Source organism: Sus scrofa, chromosome 17 (assembly GCF_054392235.1).
Source record: "Sus scrofa isolate SSC_HxYL_T2T_F1_AM1 chromosome 17, Sscrofa_HxYL_maternal_Yorkshire_Landrace_v2.0, whole genome shotgun sequence".
Lineage (NCBI taxonomy): Eukaryota > Metazoa > Chordata > Mammalia > Artiodactyla > Suidae > Sus > Sus scrofa.
The window spans coordinates 22,407,992-22,431,231 of record NC_139399.1 but is presented as its reverse complement, the minus strand read 5'-3'; the positions used below and the strand labels follow the sequence as shown (position 1 = coordinate 22,431,231).

At 42.5% G+C, this 23,240-nt stretch overlaps 1 protein-coding gene across 4 annotated transcripts in view; it reads left to right on the top strand.

The window, feature by feature from the left end:
* The first annotated feature begins 11,119 nt into the window (after positions 1–11,119).
* FERMT1 (FERM domain containing kindlin 1) overlaps positions 11,120–23,240 on the top strand; it is a 60,460-nt gene continuing 48,339 nt past the window's right edge. For 2 of the 4 annotated variants that reach the window (XR_014832797.1, XM_001927818.6), the window contains exons 1-3: positions 11,120–11,797; positions 19,361–19,581; positions 22,565–22,798. Coding sequence is in view for 3 of the 4 variants with exons in the window: in XM_001927818.6 (XP_001927853.3) it covers positions 19,434–19,581; positions 22,565–22,798 (382 nt within the window). In the remaining variant the exon portion in view is untranslated. Of the gene's footprint in view, positions 13,094–19,281; positions 19,582–22,564; positions 22,799–23,240 lie in introns of all 4 variants that reach the window. The other 2 variants (XM_085004469.1, XM_021077598.2) reach the window with 2 other exon arrangements.

Below are 23,240 nucleotides of genomic sequence, written 5' to 3'. Positions count from 1 at the left end.
ATTTGACGAGAGAAGCCTGAAGGAACTCCCTGGATCTCTGATCAGCCTGGGCTCCTGTGCTTTCGAACATTTAACGGGGAGAGTCTCCTTGATTCTGTGGATGATACCTGCCTAGCCATATCTCTTAATTTTATCTGTTTACCCTCTTAGGACAGAATTGGTTTGTGTTGTTTACAACCAAAATACTCCACAGCTAGACCCATTTCTCCAATACAAAGGGATTGAGTGTGGTACACACACATACACAATCATTGAGGACAAACAAAACCAAAACATCGGAGTTCGGAACAGGCCATGCCAGAAGACAGGGTGCTCATGCCCGAAAAAAGCCCAAACTCCCCGAACAAAATTCTAAAGCATTTTTAAAAGCCAGGTGAGGGAGGAGGATCTCAGGGTGTGTGATCAGCTCTTACACAGTTCTCTGATTGGCTGATGTTGAAATGACAGGGCAGTGTCACAGGGGTGAGCAGGATGGATCCTTAGGCTCCAGGAGCCCTCAGGGCTGTAAGTTCATGGTCATCAGTTAGTTAACATTGTCCATTTGGTGGGAGGTTTTCACATCTGTAAAACAACTCAGGAAATGTACATCAGATTCCGTCATCTGAAAGGAGCTGAAGCAGAGGATATGAGGAAGGCTCCGCCTAGGGTCCTGCTTGGTTGCAAAAGTAGAATCTACCAGGATGAGTTGTTGTTAGATTTAAGATCATGATCTATGTGAGATGTGTGTGTTTGTGTTTGTACCTATTTCCCCTCAGAGCAATGGGTCAGTATTGCCTGATTCAACGTTACTGACAACTTTATAGAAGGTAATTCCTATGAATAATAAGAATCAACTGTATGTAACATGTTTCTACTGTTAATTCTTTTTTTCTTTTTTTGGCCACACCCACAGCATGAGGAAGTTCTCAGGGCAGGCATCAAACCCACAGCAGTGACTCGAGCTGACCCAAGCTGCTACAGTGACAAAACCAAATCCTTAACCCACCACACCACAAGAGAACCCTATAGTTTACCAATTTTAGACATTATCTGTGGATTTCTAGGTATAATAGATGAGTATTAAGTTCTCTTATAATTCCTGTGGTGGCTCAGCAGAAACGAATCTGACTAGTATCCATGAGGATGCTGGTACGATCCCCGGCCTTGCTCAGTCGGTTAAGGATCCAGCATTGCCGTGAGCCGTGGTGTAGTTCAAAGACACAGCTCAGATCCTGCATTGCTGTGGCTGTGGTGCAGGCAGCAGCTGTAGCTCCAATTCCACCCCTACCCTGGGAACTTCCATATTCCGTGGGTGCGACCCTCAAAAGCAAAAAAAAGTTGTCTTACAAAACTCCCACCTCCCAATATAGGTATATTTAGATCTATTTTTATTTTAGCTCTTCTTTCAGTTGCTTTTGTTACTTCAAGTAATACACTAACACCTTTGTTACAGAAGGCAGGTAGCTAGGTAGGAGCAGAGAAAGTGGGGCACAGAACTAGATGGCAGGAAGTCATGCCTTATGCAAACAGTGGGGTCCATGGGCAGACAAAGAAAAGTGGGAACCTCCAGACTCACAGGAAACCACTTATTGGGGTGATAAGTGCCCTAGAAGCAGACAAAGAAAGGTAGAAAAGGGAGAGAATCTCCAATGTAACTTGTTGCTTATTACGCCCTCAATACAATTAGCCTTGCAAATAAGAAGTACCCATCATGGAGTTCCTGTCATGGTGCAGTGGTTAACGAAGCCGACTAGGAACCACGAGGTTGCGGGTTCGGTCCCTGCCCTTGCCTAGTGGGTTAACAATCTGGCATTGCCCTGAGCTGTGGTGTAGGTTGCAGACGCGGCTCGGATCCCGAGTTGCTGTGGCTCTGGCATAGGCCTGTGGCTACAGCTCCGATTCGACCCCTAGCCTGGGAACCTCCATATGCCGCAGGAGTGGCCCAAGAAATAGCAAAAAAAAGACAAAAAAAAAAAAAAAAAAGAAGTACCCATCATGCACTTATGCCATGACACAATCAAAGCTAAATAAAGACAAGAGTTCTCTTCGTGGCACAGTGGTTAACGAACTCGACTAGCATCCATGAGGATGCGGGTTCAATCCCTGGCCTCACTCACTGGGTTAAGGATCTGGCGTTGCCATGAGCTGTAGTTGGCAGGCACAGCTCAGATCCCATGTTCCTGTGGCTGTGGCTGTGGCCGGCATCTGCAGCTTCGATTCCACCCCTAGCCTGAGAACTTCCATATGCCGCAAATGCGGCCCTAAAAAGCAAAAAAAAAAAAAAGCAAAAAAAAGCCAAATAAAGACAAAAATCCCTCTTCCCCTGTGGAACATGGAGCTCAAATGAAAATCAGGGAAAAACATAGGGAGCAGTTGCTCACCTGTCATCCTGTCTCTCCTTTCTCCCTTAAATAAACCCTCACTTTACTTTCTCAATTTCAGTCTCGTTTCTGAATTCCTTCTTTGATGAGATAAGAACCTTCCCAAGGAAACACCTTGATTATTTGTTCATCAACCTTTTGGCATCCCATATTGTAGCATGAGGCTCTAAGCACCTTCCCAATTGCCTTCATCCATTCTCCCCTCCTCCCCAAACTCTGTCACCTGTGCCTTTACTTTTCATTGTTTTTTTGTTTGTTTTTGTCTTTTGCCTTTTTTTTTTAGGGCCACACCCGCAGTATATGGAGGTTCCCAGGCTAGGGGTCCAGTGGGAGCTGTAGCTGCCCGCCTATGCCACAGCCACAGCAATGCCAGATCCAAGCTGCATGTGCGACCTACACCACAGCTCGTGGTGACGCCAGATTCTTAACCCACTGAGTGAGGCCAGGGATCGAATGAACACCCTCACGGATACTAGTCAGAGTTGCTACCACTGAGCCACAGCAGGAACTCCCGTGGAGGGTTTTTATGGAGGTTTCATTACACAGGCATGCTTATGGCAGTTGGTGATTAACTCAAACTCCAGCTCCTAGAGATTGGAAAGTGGTGCTGGAAGTTCCAAGATTTTAATCAAGGCCTGGTCTTCCTGGGGACCAGTCTCCAGCCTGAGGCTATCTAGTCCAGGAGTCACCACATTACAAGGAAACACTCCTGTCTACCCTTATCACTCAGGAAATTCCAAGGGTTTTAGGAACTGTGTGTCAGGAACCAGATGAAGACAAAAATGTCTTTCTTATTACATCACTGACAATGTTTACATTCTGTTTCATGCTATTATTAAGTCACAGTTGCTTTGTTTATAGATAGAGTTTTGAAATTAAAACCACTATAATTACATTTCCTTTTTTGCTTCCATTTGCTTTCCTGAGTTTTCTGACTTCATTATTTTCTTGCACTATTTTCCTTTGCTGTATCCCAAATCATTTCCCAAAGTCTCATAACATCAGATAGTCTAATGCCCTCTTTTGCCCCAAAGGCCTCCTCCCAGGCACTCAATTAGCCTCCTTTACTTTTTTCATTGGATCTACTGTTTTCTGTATCCTAGGCTTCCTCTCTCTTGATTGACTTCCCTGTTTTCTAGAGCCCATTTTGAGAACGTTTCTAAGACAGATTATGTGAAAATTAAATTTTCTGAGTCCTAGCATGTCTGAAACATATTGGGTAGTCTGCCCATAGAATGCTCATGTGGTTTCCTTTGTAAATAAGCCAGTTTTTCTTACTCAAAGTTTTGGAGTTTTTTTCTATTTCCATGGTGATCTGACGTTTCACAAGGCTGGGTTTTTCTGTTTGTTTGTTTTGTTTTGGGGTTTTTTTTTTGTTTTTTTTTTTTTGGTCTTTTTAGGGACACACCCATGGCATATGAAAGTTCCCAGGCTAGGGGTTGAATCAGAGCTGAAGCTGCTGGCCTAGGCTACTGCCACAGCAATCTGAGCCTCATCTGTGACCTACAGCACAGCTCATGGCATCACCGGATCCTTAACCCACTAAGTGAGGCCAGGGATCGAACTGGAGTGCTCATGGATACTAGTCAGGTTCATTATGGCTGAGCCACAATGGGAACTTCCCACAAGACTGTATTTTGGTGTAGCTATTTCTTATTTATTTAATGGGTATCTAGTGGACTCTTTTAAATGAGGTTCATGTTCCTCATCTCTGGGCAATTTTTCTGTGATAATTTATCCCACTGTATTTTTACTTTTCTCTTGTACTTTTCTAGGTTTCTTTTTTTTTTTTTTACCCATTTTTTTCTGTGTTAAATTTTGCCATGTCAATTATTTCAATAAAACTGGACAAAAATAAATTAAATAAAATAATTTATTTTTAAGTTTGTTTCTCACATTGGAGGATAAACGAGAATCCTTACTGAAAATAAGGATATAGTTTTTTTTTTTACCTGTTTGGGAGTTCAGTGTCCAAGGTTTCACTGATAAGCTTTGCTTTAGGGTAATTGAGTGGGGAGTTGCCCTTTATGCCAAGTAACCTTTTCAAAGGAAACATTCAACTTCAAAAGAGTAGAGTCCTCTGGATTTGGGCCAGCAGGGTGGAGATCTTGCAGCCTAAATGTGACTGTGAGAAGACTGACTGTTCTTTTTAGAGATTTTCTATTCATTCCCTTGTTTTTGACAACACATTTCACATCCACTGTCTGTCTTACCAGGCATTTCCAGGACTTGAGTTTCTCTGAGAATATTCTAGAAAGCCTCAGTTACATCTCCATTTTCACATACTCCTAGACTATGGATTTCACCACTCTGCTTCATTACTAACCACTCCCTCTTCAGTTTTTCTGTCTTCTAAGAAATCTTGAAATCTCATATTGGTTGATGGCCTTTCTCCTGCTAACCTTTACCACTGTAGGTTTATACATTTTTTATTCCTATACTATAATTTAAGCAGGGAGCCAACTGGAAGAAAAGATAAGTGTAAGTAGCCAATCAACTATATTAACCAAAAATCAATAGATGAAATCAGATTTAAAAAAATAAAAGATTCTCATACTCAGCATTCTGGATTTTTCAAAATCATGCCTCCTACTATAACGCTAGCTAGTGTTTATTGAACATCTATTACTAGAAAGTAGGACAGAAATCAAAATCTCTAAAACTAAGATGCTGTGTATATAAGTAGAATTAAACCTGAGAATCCATGTAAAATTTCAATGACAACATGCAAAAAAAAAAAAAATAATAATTTTTTCTGTTTTGCTTTCTCTCTTTGTTTCTACAAAAAATCATTTCAGTATTCAGTATTTCCCCCTACACCTGCATTGGGATCTGGAAAGAATTCGCTGTGAATCCTTTCCTACTAACCTGGATGTAACCTATCACATTTTCCCTGTGATGCCATCTGAAAAAGTTAATAAGTGCCTATGGCATCACTAAGCGACTGTTCCTCCCCTTCTTTGGTCCCTTACCTGTTAAGTAAGGAAGGAGGAAAGGTGAGCAGAGTCCTACCTTCCTGTGAAGAGATGCAACATTCTCCAAGTCTTCAGTTCCTCCTCTTGCCTAGAGAACACGTCACTGTTTCTTATTTATTTATTACTCTAGTAATTAATAAATTACTAAATGATAAAATTACTCTAGTAATAAGTAAATTCGTCAAATATTTGCCATGTTTCAGGCTCTGCTCTCAGTGCTTTGGAAACATTTTCTCACTTCACAGCACCTTACAAGACAAGTATTATTAGTCCTATTTTAGAGAATCAGAAACTGAGGTTCAGAGATTCAAGCTAAAATATGCCCAAGCCCTCTGATCTGTTGTGTCAGCAGTACCAAGCAGGTGAACCCAGACTTGTCAGTTTCCAAATCCTGAACCACCAGCTGTAAAGTCACTGCCAGGGATAAGAAGAGCAGACATGGCCCCAGACCCCAATCCAGTTTGAAAACTGGGTTGCAACAAACGACCATTTCACATGGGGCTTTCCTTCCCCCGCTCACTGGAAGGTCATGGCTGGATGCAGAACCCCAGCCCTCTTAGTCAATCGCTTCAGAATCAGAGCATATCAGAACATGTTCCTCTCGCACCCCTCCTCTTCCTCCTTTCTCCTTGTTTTGAATAATTTCACTTATAGAAAAATTGCAAAAATGGTACACAAAGAACTTGTGTACTCTTGTACATCACTACAGTACAATTATGGAAACCATCAAGTTAGTATGGAAATAATACTATTAGCTAATCCACTGCCCTATGCACATATCACAGGCTTCCAGGATTAAATCCAGGATCTCATAAGGTATTTAGTTGTCTCTGACCTGACACAATTCCTCAGTTTTTCTGTCTCTCATGACCTTAACACTTTTGAAAAATACTAGTGATTTATCTCCTAAGCTATCTTCCAATTTGGATTTGTCTGACATTTTCTCATGATTAAATTGAGGTTATATGTTTGGGGCAAGAATACCATGGAAGCAATGCTATGCTTTCTCAGTTATGCAAAGTTGATATGCATTATTACAGATGACTTTCATTTTGATCACTTGATTAAGGTGATATCTGCCAGTTTTCTCCAATCTAATATTACTATGTATCTTTCCCTATGTAATTGTCAAATACTTTGTAGGGAGATACTAAGACTACAAATATCCTGTTTCTTATCATATTGCTACTCACTGATTTTTAAATTCATCAAAGATTCTTACCTATGATCATTAGATGGAAACTTCAAATACATCATTTCTTTGCATCTCACTCACTGCCAAATTAAAGTTGTGCCTGTGTGTACCTGACTGAAAGGGTCTAGTTCTGTGCCCTAGCTGCAAGGTTGGTTGAGAATTTGATTTCTGATTTCCAGACTGGAATAATAACACAAGGATTTCTACAAATATAAAGAGGACTGTCAAGGGTGGAAGCAGCCATGAATATGAATGGCATTCAATACAATAAAGATATTTTATTATTATTTTTTTGCTTGTTAGGGCCACACAGGGAGCATATGGAGGTTCCCAGGCCAGGGGTCTAATCGGAGCTGTAGCTGCCAGCCTGCACCATAGCCACAGCAACACAGGATCCAAGCCACATCTGCAACCTACACCACAGCTCACCGCAACGCAAGATCCTTAACCCACTGAGCAAGGCCAGGGATCGAACCAGCAACCTCAGTGTTTCTAGTTGGATTCGTTTCTGCTGTGCCACGACGGGAACTCCTAAACAAGATATTTAAAAGTGAGGAAAAAAACACAAAAAATATGTCTATAATATTATCACTTGTATAAAAAGCAAAAAATAGCCTATATACATACAGTCTATATATCTCTAGAAGGTTCAAGAGGAAATGAGTAATGGTTTTCTCCAGGGAAAGGAAGTTTATTATCAAGAGAGGAGGAAGACTTAACTATCGGTGTATATTCTTTGGTACCCTTTGACTGATTTGTATGCAAAGGAAGGAAAAAGAAAGAAAGAAGGAGGGGAAAGGAGGGGAAAAGGCACCATCTTTCTCCCTCTTCTCAAATTCTCCACAGTGGGCTCCAGAGTGGCCTCCAGCAAACCCTTCTTATTTTTCTTTCCTCTTCCTCACCCTTCCTCCTCTAGCGCCTGTGGATACATCAGGACACACCCTCTCCACCTTCTCAGGGAGAACATTTTAGAACTTGCCTGGGCGCAGAAAGTGCTCATTATCCATCCAGCTGGAAAGTAAGATGTAGCTATAATAGGCACATTCCACTTCTTTGCACTCAATAGAACACGTTCTCCATACACATGAATCCCAAGGACTCAGTGAAAATCAAAATACATTTCAGGTGACTGTTGCCATTTCTTAGTGCCAGTTTTGTGGCAGGTTTATAAACTGAATGGGTAATCCCATTCAGAAATTTACATTGGGTAACAGCCTATTTGCTCTGTCAAATCAAACCATCAATCAAGAAGAAATTCCTTCAAGCAACTTTCTCATTCTAAGTTAATTATACAGCAGTTTTTAAACTCTAAGGGCTCATCTGGTGGAAGTGGGAAGGTGTTAGAGGAAGAAAGTCACCTTCACTTAACAAGTTAAAATGTCTAGGATAGTTAAAGGCCAGCTTCTGTTTCATTTTCCTTTTTTGTTCAGTGACTAAGAATGCAGCCACATCTCTCATTGATTCCAATGTACTTGTTACTGGGTCCAGGACAATAAATGGAGAAACAAGGTGTTGGGGCAAGGAATAGTGTCTTTATTTGAGAAGCCAGAGTCTGAGAAGATAGTGTCCCAAAGAACAGTTGTCTTTTATACTCAAAGGGGAGGGGAGTGGCTGATTGTTGCAAACTTCTTGGTGCCAGAAGTCTTTGTTTGCTTTTTTGTTTTTGTTTGTTTGTTTGGCCATGGGATCTCAGTTCCCAGACCAGGGATTGAACCCAGGCCACAGCAGTGAAAATGCCAGGTACTAACCACTAGACCACTAGGGCATTCCCCTGGAATCCTTGTTCATGCAGCTGTCCACTTAGGTCAGGTGGCTATGTTCCTGTAAGCCTCCAACACAACAAATGCTACTCTCTGTTCCGCAACTTTTTATCTCTATATGAATGAATAGTGTTGTGTCTTTAAAGGTCAAGTCTGGGGGCAGAGACTTGAGAAGGGGCTATCATGTATATTCCAGGTTTGTTCTTCTCTGTTACATACTCACATTGCATATGATAATGTAGACATGACTCACTTACCTTCTGAAGGTAATACTTCTCAGGTCAGTTTTTCAGTCTATAAGTATCTGATAATAGGTATGGTTTCAATATTTTCACTGTGAACATGGACATTTTTACAGTCAGGAGATATAGATCCTGAAGCACGGTAACTATCTACTAGCTGAAAAATACCTGTAGCATCTAGTTTTTTTTTTTGTTTTTTTTTTGTTTTTTTTTTTTTGGTGTGTGTTTTGTCCTTTTTTTAGGACCACACCCACAGCATATGGAGGTTCCCAGGTGAGGGGTCTAATTGGAGTTACAGTTGCTGGCCTACGCCACAGCCACAGCAACACCAGATCCGAGACACATCTTCGACCTACACCACAGCTCACGGCAACGCCACTGAGTGAGGCCAGGAATTGAACCCTTAACCTCATGGTTCCTAGTCAGATTCGTTTCTGCTGCACCACGACGGGAACTCCGCATCTAGTTTTTAGATACTACATGTTATTATAGACAAGTATATAGCTCTTATTCAATGCTTCTCCTTTCTGAAGCTTTCTCAGACTGCCCACCATACAACAGACCTGACAGAGACACACACCTCTCTTCCATATTACTTAGCAACATAGTTATGACCTGAAGATAAAATCTGTGCCTAATCAGAAAAATTTTAGCACATATTTCACTGTCTACCTCACAGTAACACAGTGGCTGAATGCATAAATAAGCCTAGTCATTGCTTGATGAATATGTGTGGATTAAATAACAGACTCAAAGTGTTGATTCTGCTTATTTTTTTTTGAGTAAGTATTGCTTGTTTATATATGTATGAGATTTTGAAGTCTAAAATACACTTTTTAATACACTTCTAAACCAGAACTTTAGTGGGTGAGTTGGATCTGTGTCACAGAATAATAACCAGGCAGTACATAAAAATAATAATAATAATAATTTTTTAAAAAAACCTGGGACATTCAATATGGATGAAACTAAAAAACATAATGTTGTGCAAAAGAAACCAGACACAAAATAATATATTGTCTGATTCCATTTACATATGGTACAAACATCAGCAAAAACCAGCTAAGTATTAGAAGTCAGGATAATGGTTACTCTTTGGGCTGGGGTGGGATGGGGGTTAACTTAAAAGTGGGATTAGAGGGTTTCTGGGAACTGACAATGTCCTGTTTCTTTTTTTTTTTTTTTTTTTTTTTCTTTTTTTTGTCTTTTTAGGGCGGAATCCAAGGCATATGGAAGTTCCCAGGCTAGGGGGTCCAATTGGAGCCATAGCTGCCAGCCTACACCACAGCCACAGCAATATGGGATCAGAGCTGCCTCTGTGACCTATACCACAGCTCATGGCAATGCTGGATCCTTAACCCACTGAGCAAGGCCAGGGATCGAACCTGAGTGCTCATGGATGCGTTTAGATCCCTGGCCTTGCTCAGTGGGTTACGGATCCAGGGTTGCCATGAGCTGTGGTGTAGGGTGCAGATGTGGCTTGGATCCAGCATTGTTGTGGCTGTGGCGTAGGCTGGCAGCTGCAACTCTGATTAGACCCCTAGCCTAGGAACTTCCATACACTGCAGGAATGGCCCTAAAAAGAAAAAAAAATATCCTACTGCAGTGGTTCAGCCTTCTGCAAAGGCACAGATTAGATCCCTGGCCAGCGCAGTGGGTTAAAGGATCCAGAGTTTTCACAGCTGCACACATGGGGTAGCAGCTGTGGCTCAGCTTCAATCTCTGGACCTGGAACTTCCAGATGCCGCAGGCGTGACCATAAAATTAAATTAAATTAAAAAAGAAAAAATTAATTAAATTCTTTAGCACAATCCGCATATTTTCAACTAAAATGAAAAACAGTTTTGTGTAAAGCCATCACTACTTCATGATCACATTCAAGATCCTGAAGACCTTATGGTCTTAAATCAGCAATGCCCAGTCTCCAGAAAGCAAGTCTTAGACACTTTCTGCCTAAGATAAGCACAGTTGGTGGCACACATGTAGAAAAGTGGGCCCAGATGACAGTTGACCACATTCCCACAGTTAACAAACTCTACCAAATTAGGAAATTCAGTTTCAGATTTTTAATCACTTTAATTATAAAATCCCACATTTGCTGATCATTATTCAACTGATCTTTTAAAGTTGAATATGGTAATGTCCAAGCAAGAACAAGGATTCTACTTCTATTTTTTTTTTTTTTTGTCTTTTACTTCTAAATTTCACAACATTTTAAGTAAATACTTAAGTTATCAAAAGCTTTATGTACTTGGTGAAAATCACTAAAGACTACATATACTGCATGAATCTCTGCCATGAACTTCATGAAATTCTGCCATGGAATACTGGCCGGAATTCCATTCCTCTACCCATTTTACAGATGAGGAAACTGTAGTCCCCATGTCTGTTTTATAACCACTGTATCCTCAAAGCTCAGCCTGGTGCATAGCAAACACTCAACAAAACTGTGTAATTTGGGCGAAGGAGGCTGGGAAATGTGTAAATCGCCCAGAGTCACCCACCCTTCCGGCTCTCTCGTAGGAAGTGAATCCGACAGGAAGGTGATGAATCCGAGGTGAGCCTCCCAGACTTCCGCGTGGGGCGTGGCCTTGAGGTGCCTTGAGCTGGGGCACCGCACCTTTTTCAGGGGTTTACATCACCCTCTTACTCAGCGATGAACTGCTTTTGTTTCTTTCCACCTGGCGACCCCAAGTTCTCCAGGCTCTCTAGAGGGGAGCCGGGGTTCGGGCGTGGGCGCGCCCCGGAGTGGGAGTGATGGGTACACCCTGAGGGCAGGGGAAGTTGCAGGACCTTAATCATCTGGCCAGTCTCCGGCGGGCCTGGGGAATCCGGGAACTGGAGGCAGTGTAAGGGGGTAGGGAGGGGTGGGGTGGCATGAGAAGTTGCAAGAGGCGAGCGGGGCTCTGCATCCGCCCTCTGGCCGAGCGACAATGGGGTGACCACCCTTTGCCCGAGAAGTCTGCAAGCGCGCCCCCTCCCCGGGCGGCGGGACCTGGAAGGCCGGGGCTGGGCGTGCCGCCGCCTGCCCGCCGCGCTGGCCGGTTGTGCCCTGGGGGCCGCGCGGGGTGGAGACGGGGCGGCGGGGGCGGGCGCCAGTCTCTGCTGCAGGTCCGCGCTCAGCCCTCGCCTGCCGAGCCTCGCGGAGGAGACGTCTCACCGCGCGCCGCCTGCTCCGCCTGGGTGGCCTCTGCCCAGGTCTCCAGGGACTCAGCGCTGCACGTGCCCGGCGGCGAGGCTGCAAGACGCAGGCTCGGGAAAGAAGGTGGGTATCTAGGGACCGGGCCCGGGCGGGGGCTGGAGTCTGGGGGGCAATGGAGACTGCGACGGACTCCTCACTTTCCGGAGACCCCTGCCCCCGTCCTTTCTGCCGGCCCTTGCATTTAAATGGCTGCTGAATTAAAAATCCTGTCCTCGGTTTGAGACCACTTTCTCCGGCCTTACGGATCTGACCGCGCAAAGTAAACTCTCCGTCCAGCCGTGGGTACTGCCTTTATGGGGGTCGGGGACGAGTTTCTACCTACTCCCTACACTCCCCAGGGCCCCAGGACCCTGCAAAGCTGGCAAAAGACGGGCCGGGTGACCTTCGAACCCACTTACTCTCTGATTTTCCAGAGGAATACAGCGTCGGGTCCATTTTGCAGGTCTTCCTTTTTGCTGGTCGGCCTACCTGCCTGTTGGTGTCTGTCTGTCTGCTCCCTTGAGTTTTGTATAAAAGATCTGAGGAGATGAGCAGCTGGGTTTCCTCAGGAAAGGCAGGTCTACTGCTGCACTTTGCTTCTCCTTCTGATCTTTAACTTAGATGCTCTTTTCTGGTTGAAGTTTGAGGCTTTCCTCAGCAAGTAACAGCTTGCTGCACATGAGAAATTCACTCAAAGAGGAAGGTGCAGAAAAGATAGGAGAGGAATGTGGGGAAACCAGATTGTCTAATTTTAGCCTGAATTTTGTTGTAAGGAAATCACCATCTATTGTCTAAATGAGAAGTGTTTTGATTGCTCAGGTTGGGAAAAGAAAAAACCCTCTGTCTGCTCATGAAACAGGCAGTAAGGAGTCACCTTAAAAGAAAGCTTATTTTTTTTTTTTTTTATGTAGAAACATGTTAAATAACTAAACCTCAAGTCATAGCATTTTAGAAATGGTAAGAATCTTGAAGTCAAAAGGTTCATTGCCATGTTATGAGTTTGACCACGGAAGAAGTGTCTTTATTATCTATCACTGGGAAATATTTGCTAGTAGAAATGCTTAGTGAAGGTTATTAAGAGTTTGCTCATAGGTTTAGAGTTTTATTTCATATTGAAATTGCAGTATTAGCAAGGATATGTCCCATTGTGGTAGGAAAAAGAGTCACTAATTAGAACCTGGATTACTCTTTGCACTCCACCATCTAATTTCCTGTGTGACTTTCGATGAATTGCCTAACCTTTCTGTGCCTGAATTTCCTCATTTCTAAATGGGATTGCTGAGAGGATGAAGGAGAAAATACAAGAACAGTAATTATTGCAGAGTACATCACTTGATGAGTACAGAATAAATGATACCTGAGGCTGATGATGATAGTGAGGTGAGTGGTTAGGCCCAATATAATCATTGCATGGAACTGCCTGTGCAAGAGGTCTTTATGTGCCTCTGCGCATTGGGAGGTATAAGCATTACATCATTGGGGTCCTTCTAATCATAAAAACATAAGGAGTTACCCCTCAACTCTTGAATTTGGAAATCTGTCCAAAGCCTGTTTAGATTTGAAGTGTTTATCTCTCTTTTGCTTACAAATGTGAACAGTGTGTGATTCTCTTTTGCTTACAAATGTGAACAGTTTTATATGAACACAAACTGGTATGACACTTGTAGTTTATTGCCTTTTTATAAATTTTTTAACTTTTTAAAAATTGAGATATTGATACACAGTGTTACGTTATGTGTTACAGTGATTCACAATTTTTAAAGGTTATATTACATTTATAGTTATTATAAAATGTTGGCTATATTCCCTATGTTGTACAATATATCCTTGCAGCTTATTTATTTCATACATAATAGTTTGTTCATCTTAATTCCCTACCGGTATCTTGCCCCTTCCTCTTCCTTCTCTCCACTACTTTGTTCTCTCTATCTGTGAGTTTGTTTCCTTTCTATTCACTTGTTTTATTTTTTTAGATTCCACCTATAAGTGATATTCTTCAGTATTTGTCTTTCTCCATCTGACTTATTTCACTTAGCATAATACCCTCCAACACCATCCGTTTTGCTGCAAATGGCGAAATTTCATTGTTTTTTATGGCTGAATAGTATTCCTGTGTGTGTGTGTGTGTGTGCGTGTGCGCACGCGCACACTACATCTTCTTTATCCACTTATCTGCTGATGGACACTTAAGTTGCTTCCATATCTTGGCTATTGTAAATAATGCTACTGTGGACATTGGGGTGCATGTATATTTTCAAATTAGTGTTTTGTTTTTCTTTTCCAGATAGATGCTCAGGAGCAGAATTGCTGGATCCTATGGTAGTTCTATTTTCAGGTTTTTGAGAAACTGCTACCCTGTTTTCCACAGTGGCTATACCAATTTACATTCCCACCAACAGTATAAGAGAGTTCCCTTTTCTCGACACCCTCTCTAGCACTTATTGTTTGTAGACTTTTTCATCATTGCCATTCTGACCAGTCTGAGGTGATACCTCATTGTAGTTTTGATTTTTGTTTCTCTAATAATTAGCAATATTGAGCATCTTTTCATGTTTCTGTTGGCCATCATTTCTTTGAAGAAATGTCTATTTAGGTCTTCTGGCCATTTTTTTATTGGGTAAGGTTTTTTCTTATATTGAGCTGTATAAATGGTTTGTATATTTTGGATATTAATCCCTTGTCAGCCACATCAGTTACAAATATTTTCTCCCATTCGTTGGGTTGTATTTTCATTCTGTTTATGGTTTCCTTTGCTGTGCAAAAGCTTTTAAGTCTATTTAGGTCCTAATTATTTATTTTTGCTTTTATTTCCTTTACTTTAGGAGACAAATCCAAAAAATATTGCTGCAATTTATGTTAAGGAATGTTCTACCTATAATTTCTTCCAGAAGTTTTATGGTTCCTGATCTTACATTTAGGTCTTAATCCATTTTGTTTTGTGGGGTTTTTTTGTTTTTCTTTTTTCTTTTTTCTTTTTTTTTTTTTTGTCTTTTCCAGTGCTGCACCCACAGCATGTGGAGGTTCCCAGGCTAGGGGTCTAACCAGAGCCACAGCAATGCCAGATCTGAGCCGTGTCTGCAACCTACACCACAGCTCACAGCAGATCCTTAACCCACTGAGTGAGGCCAGGAATCAAACCTACAACCTTAGGGTTCCTAGTCGGCTTCATTAACCACTGAGCCATGACGGGAACTCCTCTTTAATCCATTTTGAGTTTATTTTGCATATGGTGTTGGAGAATGTTTCATTTTAATTTCATTCTTTCACATGTATCTGTCTGGTTTTCCTAATACCACTTACTGAAGAGACTGTCTTTTCTCCATTATATATTCTTGTCTCCTTTGTTGTAGATTAATTGGCCATAAGTGTGTGGATTTATTTCTAGGCTCTTTGTTCTGTTCCTTTGATCTGTGTGTCTGTTTTTGTGCTAGTACCATGCTGTTTTGATTACTGTAGCTTTGTAGTTTAGTCTGAAGTCAGGGAGCATGACTCCTCCAGCTCTGTTCTTTTTTCTTGAGATTATTTTGGTTATTCAGGGTCTGTAGTGTTTCCACACAAATTTGAAAATCATTTGTTCTAGTTCTGTGAAAAATACCATTGGTGTTTTGTTTTTCTGTTTTTTTGTTTGCTTGTTTGTTTTTGGCCACCCCACGGCATATGGAGTTCCCAGGCCAAGGATCAGATCCAAGCTGCAACTGGATCCTTTAACCCATTATGCCAGGCTGGTATCAAACCTGCATCCTGGTGCCACAGAGGCACCACCATCAATCCCATTGCACAAAGCAAGGAGAAACTTCACCCTTGGTATTTTGATAGGGATTAATTGAATCTAGATTGCCTTGAATGGTATGATCGTTTGAACAATATTAATTCTTCCAATCCATGAACATGATATGTCTTTCCATCTGCTTATGTTGCCTTCAATTTCTTTCCTCAGTATCTTACAGTTTTCCAAGTATAGATCTTTTACCTCTCTTAGGTAGGCTTATTACTAAGCATTTTATTCTTTTTGATGTTGTCATAAATAGGATTATTCTTAAATTTCTCTAATAGTTCATTGTTACTGTAAAAAAAAAAAAAAAAGTGGCCTCGTTTGTGGCATGTGGAAGTTCCTAGGCCAGGGATCAAACAGTTGCCACAGCAGTGGCCATGCAGGATCCTTAACCCACTGAGCCACCAGGAAATTCCTTTTTTTGTTTGTTTTTGTTTTTGTTTCATTGTTACTGTATAGAAATGCAACAGACCCTAAGAAGGAAAAAAAAATAAGTAGCTCCCATTATGGCTCAGCAGTAACAAACCCAGCTAGTATCCATGATGATTCGGGTTTGATCCTTGGCCCTGCTCAGTGGGTTAAGGATCTTGCATGGCTGTGAGCTGTGATGTAGGTCACAGACAAGGCTTAGATCTGTCATTCCTGTGTCTGCGGCTGTGGCGTAGGCCGGCAGCTGCAGCTTTGATTTTACCCTTAGCCTAGGAACTTCCATAGGCCATGGTGCGGCCCTAAAAAGGAAAAAAAAAAAGAAAGAAATGCAACAGATTTTTATATTTTTATTTTGTGTCCTATAACTTTATCAGATTCATTGATAAGCTCTAGTCCTTTTTTGGTAGCATCTTTAGGGTTTTCTATATATAGTATCATGTCACCTGCAAACAGTGACAGTTTTACTTCTTCCTTTTTCACTTGAATTCCTTTTATTTCTTTTTCTTGTCTGATTGCTCTATTTAGATCTTCCAGTACTATGTGGAATAAAAGTGATGGGAATGGACATCCTTGTCTTATTCCTGATCTTAGAGGAAAAGACTTTCAGCTTTTCACCATTGAGTATGACGTTAGCTGTAGGTTTGTCATTTATGGCCTTTATCATATTGAGGTAGTTTCCCTCTATGCTCACTTTCTGGAGAGTTTTTAATCATAATTATTATTTATTATTAAAAATAATGTTCCTGGAGTTCCCGTCGTGGCACAGTGGTTAACGAATCCAACTAGGAACCATGAGGTTGCGGGTTCGGTCCCTGCCCTCGCTCAGTGGGTTAACGATCCGGCGTTGCTGTGAGCTGTGGTGTAGGTTGCAGACGCAGCTCGGATCCCGCGTTGCTGTGGCTCTGGCGTAGGCCGGAGGCTACAGCTCCGATTCGACCCCTAGCCTGGGAACCTCCATATGCCATGGGAGTGGCCCAAGAAATAGCAAAAAAAAAAACCAAAAAAAAAAAAAAAGTTCCTAAAACGTCACCGTAGTCCAGGCTTAATATTGTTGCAGTTAGGCTAAAGAGAGGGACTGAGTTCTGGGCTAATTTTTCTTTCTTTTTTTTTTTTTTTTTTTTTTTTTTGTTTCTGTCTTTTTGCCTTTTCTAGGGCCACACCCACTGCATATGGAGGTTCCCAGGCTAAGGGTCTAATCGGAGCTGTAGCTGCCAAGCCTACATCACAGCTCACAGCAACGCCAGATCCTTAACCCACTGAGTGAGGCCAGGGATCAAACCTGCAACCTCATGGTTCCTAGTCAGATTCGTTAACCACTGCGCCACAACGGGAACTCCTGGGCTAATTTTTCAAGTGGCTGTTGCTACTCAAGAGTGTAAGGGGGGGAGTTCCCACTGTGGCACAGTGGGTTAAAGACCTTGTTTTCTCTCTGCAGCGGTGGCACGAGTTCAATCTTTGACCCAATCCAGTGGGTTAAGCATCCAGTGTTGCCACAGCTATGGTGTAAGGTCACTGCTGTGGCTCAGATTCGATCCTTGGCCTGGGAACTTCCACATGTTGCGAGTGTGGCTGAAAAAGAAAAAACAAAAGTGTGTGAGAAGAGGACCACTGTCACCTGGAGCTTGTTATGAATGTAGGGTCTCCTTGTCCACTACTGAGTAGAATCAGCATATTAATAAGGTCCCTAGGGTCCATGTGCACTTTCTGTTAGGAAAGCCTTTTCTGGTCCCTGTCAGACACTGATGCCCTTATGAAAACATGGATCTCTCAAAGCTGTCCTTACCTGGCAAAGTGAAAAAGATTTGTTATCACTTAAGTAGCTGACTTTGATTTTAAATCTTAAAATAACCAGGAGAGTTAGCATCATTTGTTTTCTATTTAAGAGAGAGCTGACATTTTTAAGTTCTGTCAATTTGGGATTTCAATGTTCCTGTTTTACCCCCAAAAAACTTCAGTTTTGATACTGCTTAGCTTCTTCCATTCTAGATCCTCCAGCAAGGGGAACTCTGTGGGTTTGAAGCTCTCACTCCTATCTGTGGTTGAAGACTGGACTTATGTGTCTGTCACTCCTGCTTTAAATCTTTTGTCAAAGATGTGTCCAAGAACTTAGAGTTCCCTTGTGGCACAGCAGGTTAAGTATCTGGCGTTGTCACTGCAGTGGCTCATGTTGCTGCTGTGGTCCAGGTTCCATCCCTGGCCTGGGAACTTCCACATGCTGCAAGTGAGGCCAAAAAAATGAGGAAAAAAACAAAAACAAAAAAAAACCTTAATTGATGCCCATATATCAACCTTTATATGATATAAACCAGTAACTCAGCAGATTAAGGATCTGATGTTGTCTCTGTGAGGATACAGATTCAATCCCTGGCCCTGCTCAGTGGGTTAAGAATCTGGCATTGCCGCAAGCTGCATCATAGGTCGCAGATGCAGCTTGAATCCCGTGTCACCATAACTATGGCACAGGCCTGCAGCTGCAGCTCTGATTCAACCCCTGGCCCAGGAACTTCCATGTGCCGCAAGTGCGGCCCTAAAAAGAAAAAGAGAAAGAAAACAAAACAGTAACTCAAGTAAATCACATATATTGCAATAATTTTTCTTTCTTTTTTTTTTTTTGCTTTTTAGGGCTACACCCATGGCATATGGAAGTTCCCAGGCTAGGGATCGAATCAGAGCTACAGCTGCTGACCTATGCCACAGCCACAGCAATGCAGAATCCGAGCCACACCTGTGACCTGCACCACAGCTCATGGCAACACTGGATCCCCAACCCACTGAGCAAGGCCAGGGATCGAACCTGCCATCCCCATGGACACTAATTGGATTCGTTTCCACTGAGCCACGATGGAAACTCCCCATGGCAATAATTATTAATGACCTTTATCTCTATGTGCCTAAGGTTAAATGCATGTTATATAACTAAAAAAGAAACTTTTACTCTTTTTATTATTTGAATTTTCATACCAGAAGATGTCATCAATATTTATGGGAGCATTTTTATAATACATATGCATATACATTACAGATAAAGATTTTAGCGACATCCTTTTTTAAAATCAGTTTTATTGAGGTATCATCTGCATACAACAAAATGCCCTAAAGGGTACATTTATATTAAATTCATTTTATTGTTTGCTTCAATGATTGTTTTTATTGTATACCTCAATAAACTTGATTTTTTTTTTAAGTGTCAAAGGATCACCATGATTTGTTGCCTCTTGCTAAAATAGCTCAGAGAAGATCAAGAAAGTTAGTAGACAGGGATTGATGCATTGGGCAGACAGGTAGCCCTATCAGGGTGGAAAGGTTAAGTACATAAATTTAGAAGGCTTGAGATCACTTTTATAAGAGTTTTTGTCTTTAAATATAGGATGCTGAGTTTATTATCAGGAACCCTGCTGCATTTTTGAAGAGGAGGCTAAACTGGGAAAAAAATTCTTGCTCTGCAGGGTCTCCGTGGCGAGCCCCCATCTCCTCCTGGTCTGTCCGCCTCTCCACGTGCAGACCCTTGCATTTGCTACGATGCTCTCATCCAGTGACTTTGCATCTGCTTCTTGGGAGCTCGTGGTCCGAGTTGAACGTCCAAATGAAGAGGAGAAGGAAGTGACGCTGAGAGTGTCTGGAGACCTGCACATTGGAGGAGTGATGCTCAAGCTAGTGGAACAGATCAGTAAGTTGTTGCTTCTTTATGGTTTCGGTGCATTTGACACCCTCTGTTTAAGGATCCAGCATTGCCATAAGCTGCGGCATAGGTCACCACACAGTGGCTGAACTGAGTTGTCTGACCATCTAAGTTTTTCTTATCATCCATCTTATAATGAATGGGCTCTTCCTGCAAGAAGAAAAGAAATGGGGAGCCCTGAAGGAGTCCAAACAATCCTCTGACCCCCATTGTGAAAACTTGAGTCTTTGGTGGCAGACTAAAGCTCCCCAATAGGTATAATAACCTATTTGCACAAGAAAGGGGCCCCTTCCACAGCGACATATAGACTATACCTGGGGCGTTAAGACTAGTGTGTGATTCTATTAATGCTTGATTGCTCCATGATGCAGGCAGCTTGGTGTCTATGTCTTTTAGCACTTATCTACCTTTTGCTACTTGCGCTTTTTATTTTTTTTTATTTTTTGTCTTTTTGTCTTTTTGTCTTTTTGTTGTTGTTGTTGTTGTTGTTGTTGTTGCTATTTCTTGGGCCGCTCCCGCGGCATATGGAGGTTCCCAGGCTAGGGGTTGAATCGGAGCTGTAGCCACCGACCTACGCCAGAGCCACAGCAACGCGGGATCCGAGCCGCGTCTGCAACCTACCCCACAGCTCACGGCAACGCCGGATCGTTAACCCACTGAGCAAGGGCAGGGACCGAACCCGCAACCTCATGGTTCCTAGTCGGATTCGTTAACCACTGCGCCACGACGGGAACTCCTACTTGCCCTTTTTAAACAAGGAAAGAGGGGCTCCCATTGTGGCTCAGCAGACTAAGAACCAGACATAATGTCTGTGAGAATGGCCTTGCTCAATGGTTTAAGGATCCAGCATTGCCATAAGCTGCAGCATAGGTCACACATTCGGCTTGGATCTGGCATTGCTGTGGTTGCAGTGTAGACCTGCAGCTGCAGCTCCGATTCAGTCCCTGGCCCAGGAACTTCCATACTGTGGCCTTAAAAATAAAAAATAATAATAATAATAGAATAAAATAAAAAACAAGAAAAGAGGTCTTCAGGGTCAGAGTCTTCAATCAGGAGTCAACACGAAGATCCTAGAACTTAGTGACGTTCTATTTCCTTTGTATTTATTTTTGTTGTCTATTCAAGGCCTTTGATGTTGGCTTTTTATTTGCACTGGTGATATACTAGTGATATAAAGTATTTTTAAGTAAGCCTTCATTGGAGCATAATATACGTTCAGAAGGGTACATTTATCATAATTGTACAGTTCTTTGATTTTTCAGTCATAAAACCACCACCCCGATCAAGAAATAGAACATTACCTGTTCCCCCACCCAAGTTCCTCACCTGATTCCACCCAGCCACTGTCCACCAAGGGTAACCACTATCCTGAAAACCCCATGGAAATAATTTTTCAGGTTCACGAACTGTATATAAGTGGAGTTATACATGAAGATATACTCTTGGGCATCTGCTTTCTTTCATGCTGCATTATGTCTGTGAGATGTATCCATATTGTTGCCAATAGTTTGGGTTCATCTGTTCTCATTGCTGTGTCATATTCCACTGTATGATTATGCCACAATTTATCCATATAACTGTTGATGGATGTTTGAGTTGTTTCCACTTGGGGGCTCTTACAGATAGGGCTGCTATGGCACATGTCTTTTGGCGCATGTAGAGCATAGGCATCTCTGTTGGGTAGCTAGCTCAGGGAAACACCACCAAATAGTAGGACTTTCCAAAATAGGTATGCTAATAGCTAATAGCCCTGAGAAAGGTTTTCTAATTTAAAAAGAGAACAAGAATGAGGAAAAGAAAATGGTTATTTAAGTAAGTAAAAATCTTGGTAGCTCTTAACTGAGCAAAATAAGAGATGAGATATTGACTCCAGCATTAGCAAAGGGAAGAGATCCATCCTTGATGCCAAGGCGCATTGAAGAAGGGGAAGAGTTCAGTATTGACGCTCACATTGAGACAGCTCTGATTTCAGTGTAAGTGCTTTGGAAACTGGGAAAACAGTAGTGAAAGAGACAGTCATTCCCAAGAAGAGTGAAACGTCAGCTTTCCAGTGCTTCTGTGTGGCTTTTGAGAGCTTTTGGCATTCCAGTGCTGGAAGAATCCATTTCTTTTTTTCTTTTAACTTTTATGGAAATACAGTTGATTTACAATGTTGTGTTAGTGTCAGGTGTGCAGTAAAGTGACCCAGTTATACCTCGGTGTGTGTATGTATATATTCTTTTTCACATTCTCTTCCATTATAGCTTGTTACAAGATATTGAGTAGAGTTCCCTGTGCTATAGTAGGTTCTTTTTGGTTATCTGTTTTATATGTAGCAGTGTGTATATTTTAATCTCAATCTCCTAATTAGGGAAATAATCTTTTTATTGCCTTTTTTTTTTTTTTTTTTTAAGGGCTGCGCCCACGGCATATGGACATTCCCAGGCTAGGAGTCAAATCAGAGCTATTGCCGCTGGCCTATGCCACAGCCACAGCAACATCGGATCTGAACCAAGTCTGCAAACTACACCACAGCACACAGCAACACCAGATCCTTAACCCACTGAGTGAGGCCAGGGATCAAACCTATGTCCTCATGGATACTAGTCTGATTCATTTCCACTGAGCCACAAGGGAACTCCTAGGGAAATAATCTTGATAAACAAAGCCAGTGTTCGTGGCCTTCCCAGAAATGACCATGGCTCCCCCGAGGGACTTGGGAGAAGAGAACTTTAGCATTTTGTCGTGAACAAAAGTTGTATGTTTCTGTTCCATCTATGGTATTCAAATGTAAAGAAGGTAATATTCTCTCTGTTTTCAGCCTGCCCTGCCATAGGGATTTAGGCCCGATGCCACAAATGGTGGATCCTTGGGTGGTAGGCAGAGGTGGGACCTGAGACCAGTGTTGGCTTCCATTTGGCACATGTGGCGATGGGTTCTGGGGTGCGAAATGCTCCCTCTCACTTTACTTCATTGTTCTCTGTTCTTGCAGACATATCCCAGGACTGGTCAGACTTTGCCCTTTGGTGGGAACAGAAGCACTGCTGGCTTCTGAAGACACACTGGACCCTGGACAAGTGTGGGGTCCAGGCAGATGCAAAGCTCCTCTTCACTCCTCAGCATAAAATGCTTCGCCTCCGCCTGCCCAACCTGAAGACGGTGCGACTTCGAGTCAGCTTCTCAGCTGTGGTCTTCCGAGCTGTCGGCGACATCTGCAGAGCCCTGAGTGAGTTCCCTGCAGGGGCCTGTCCCTCTAGATTCCCCAGCAGAGGAGGACAGGAAAGTTAGGTGCACTCCCACCCACAAGTGGTTGGCTTTACAGAACACTTCCCATACCCAGAGCATCTTTTCAAGCCCAGTTCTGGGGATCGTAGCCACATAAGTGGAGTTGAACAAAATTTAAGATTATTGGGGAGTTCCCGTCGTGGCGCAGTGGTTAACGAATCTGACTAGGAACCATGAGGTTGCGGGTTCGGTCCCTGCCCTCGCTCAGTGGGTTAACGATCCAGCGTTGCCGTGAGCTGTGGTGTAGGTTGCAGACGTGGCTCGGATCCCGCGTTGCTGTGGCTCTGGCGTAGGCCGGTGGCTACAGCTCCGATTAGACCCCTAGCCTGGGAACCTCCATATGCCGCGGGAGTGGCCCAAGAAACAGCAAAAAGACCAAAAAA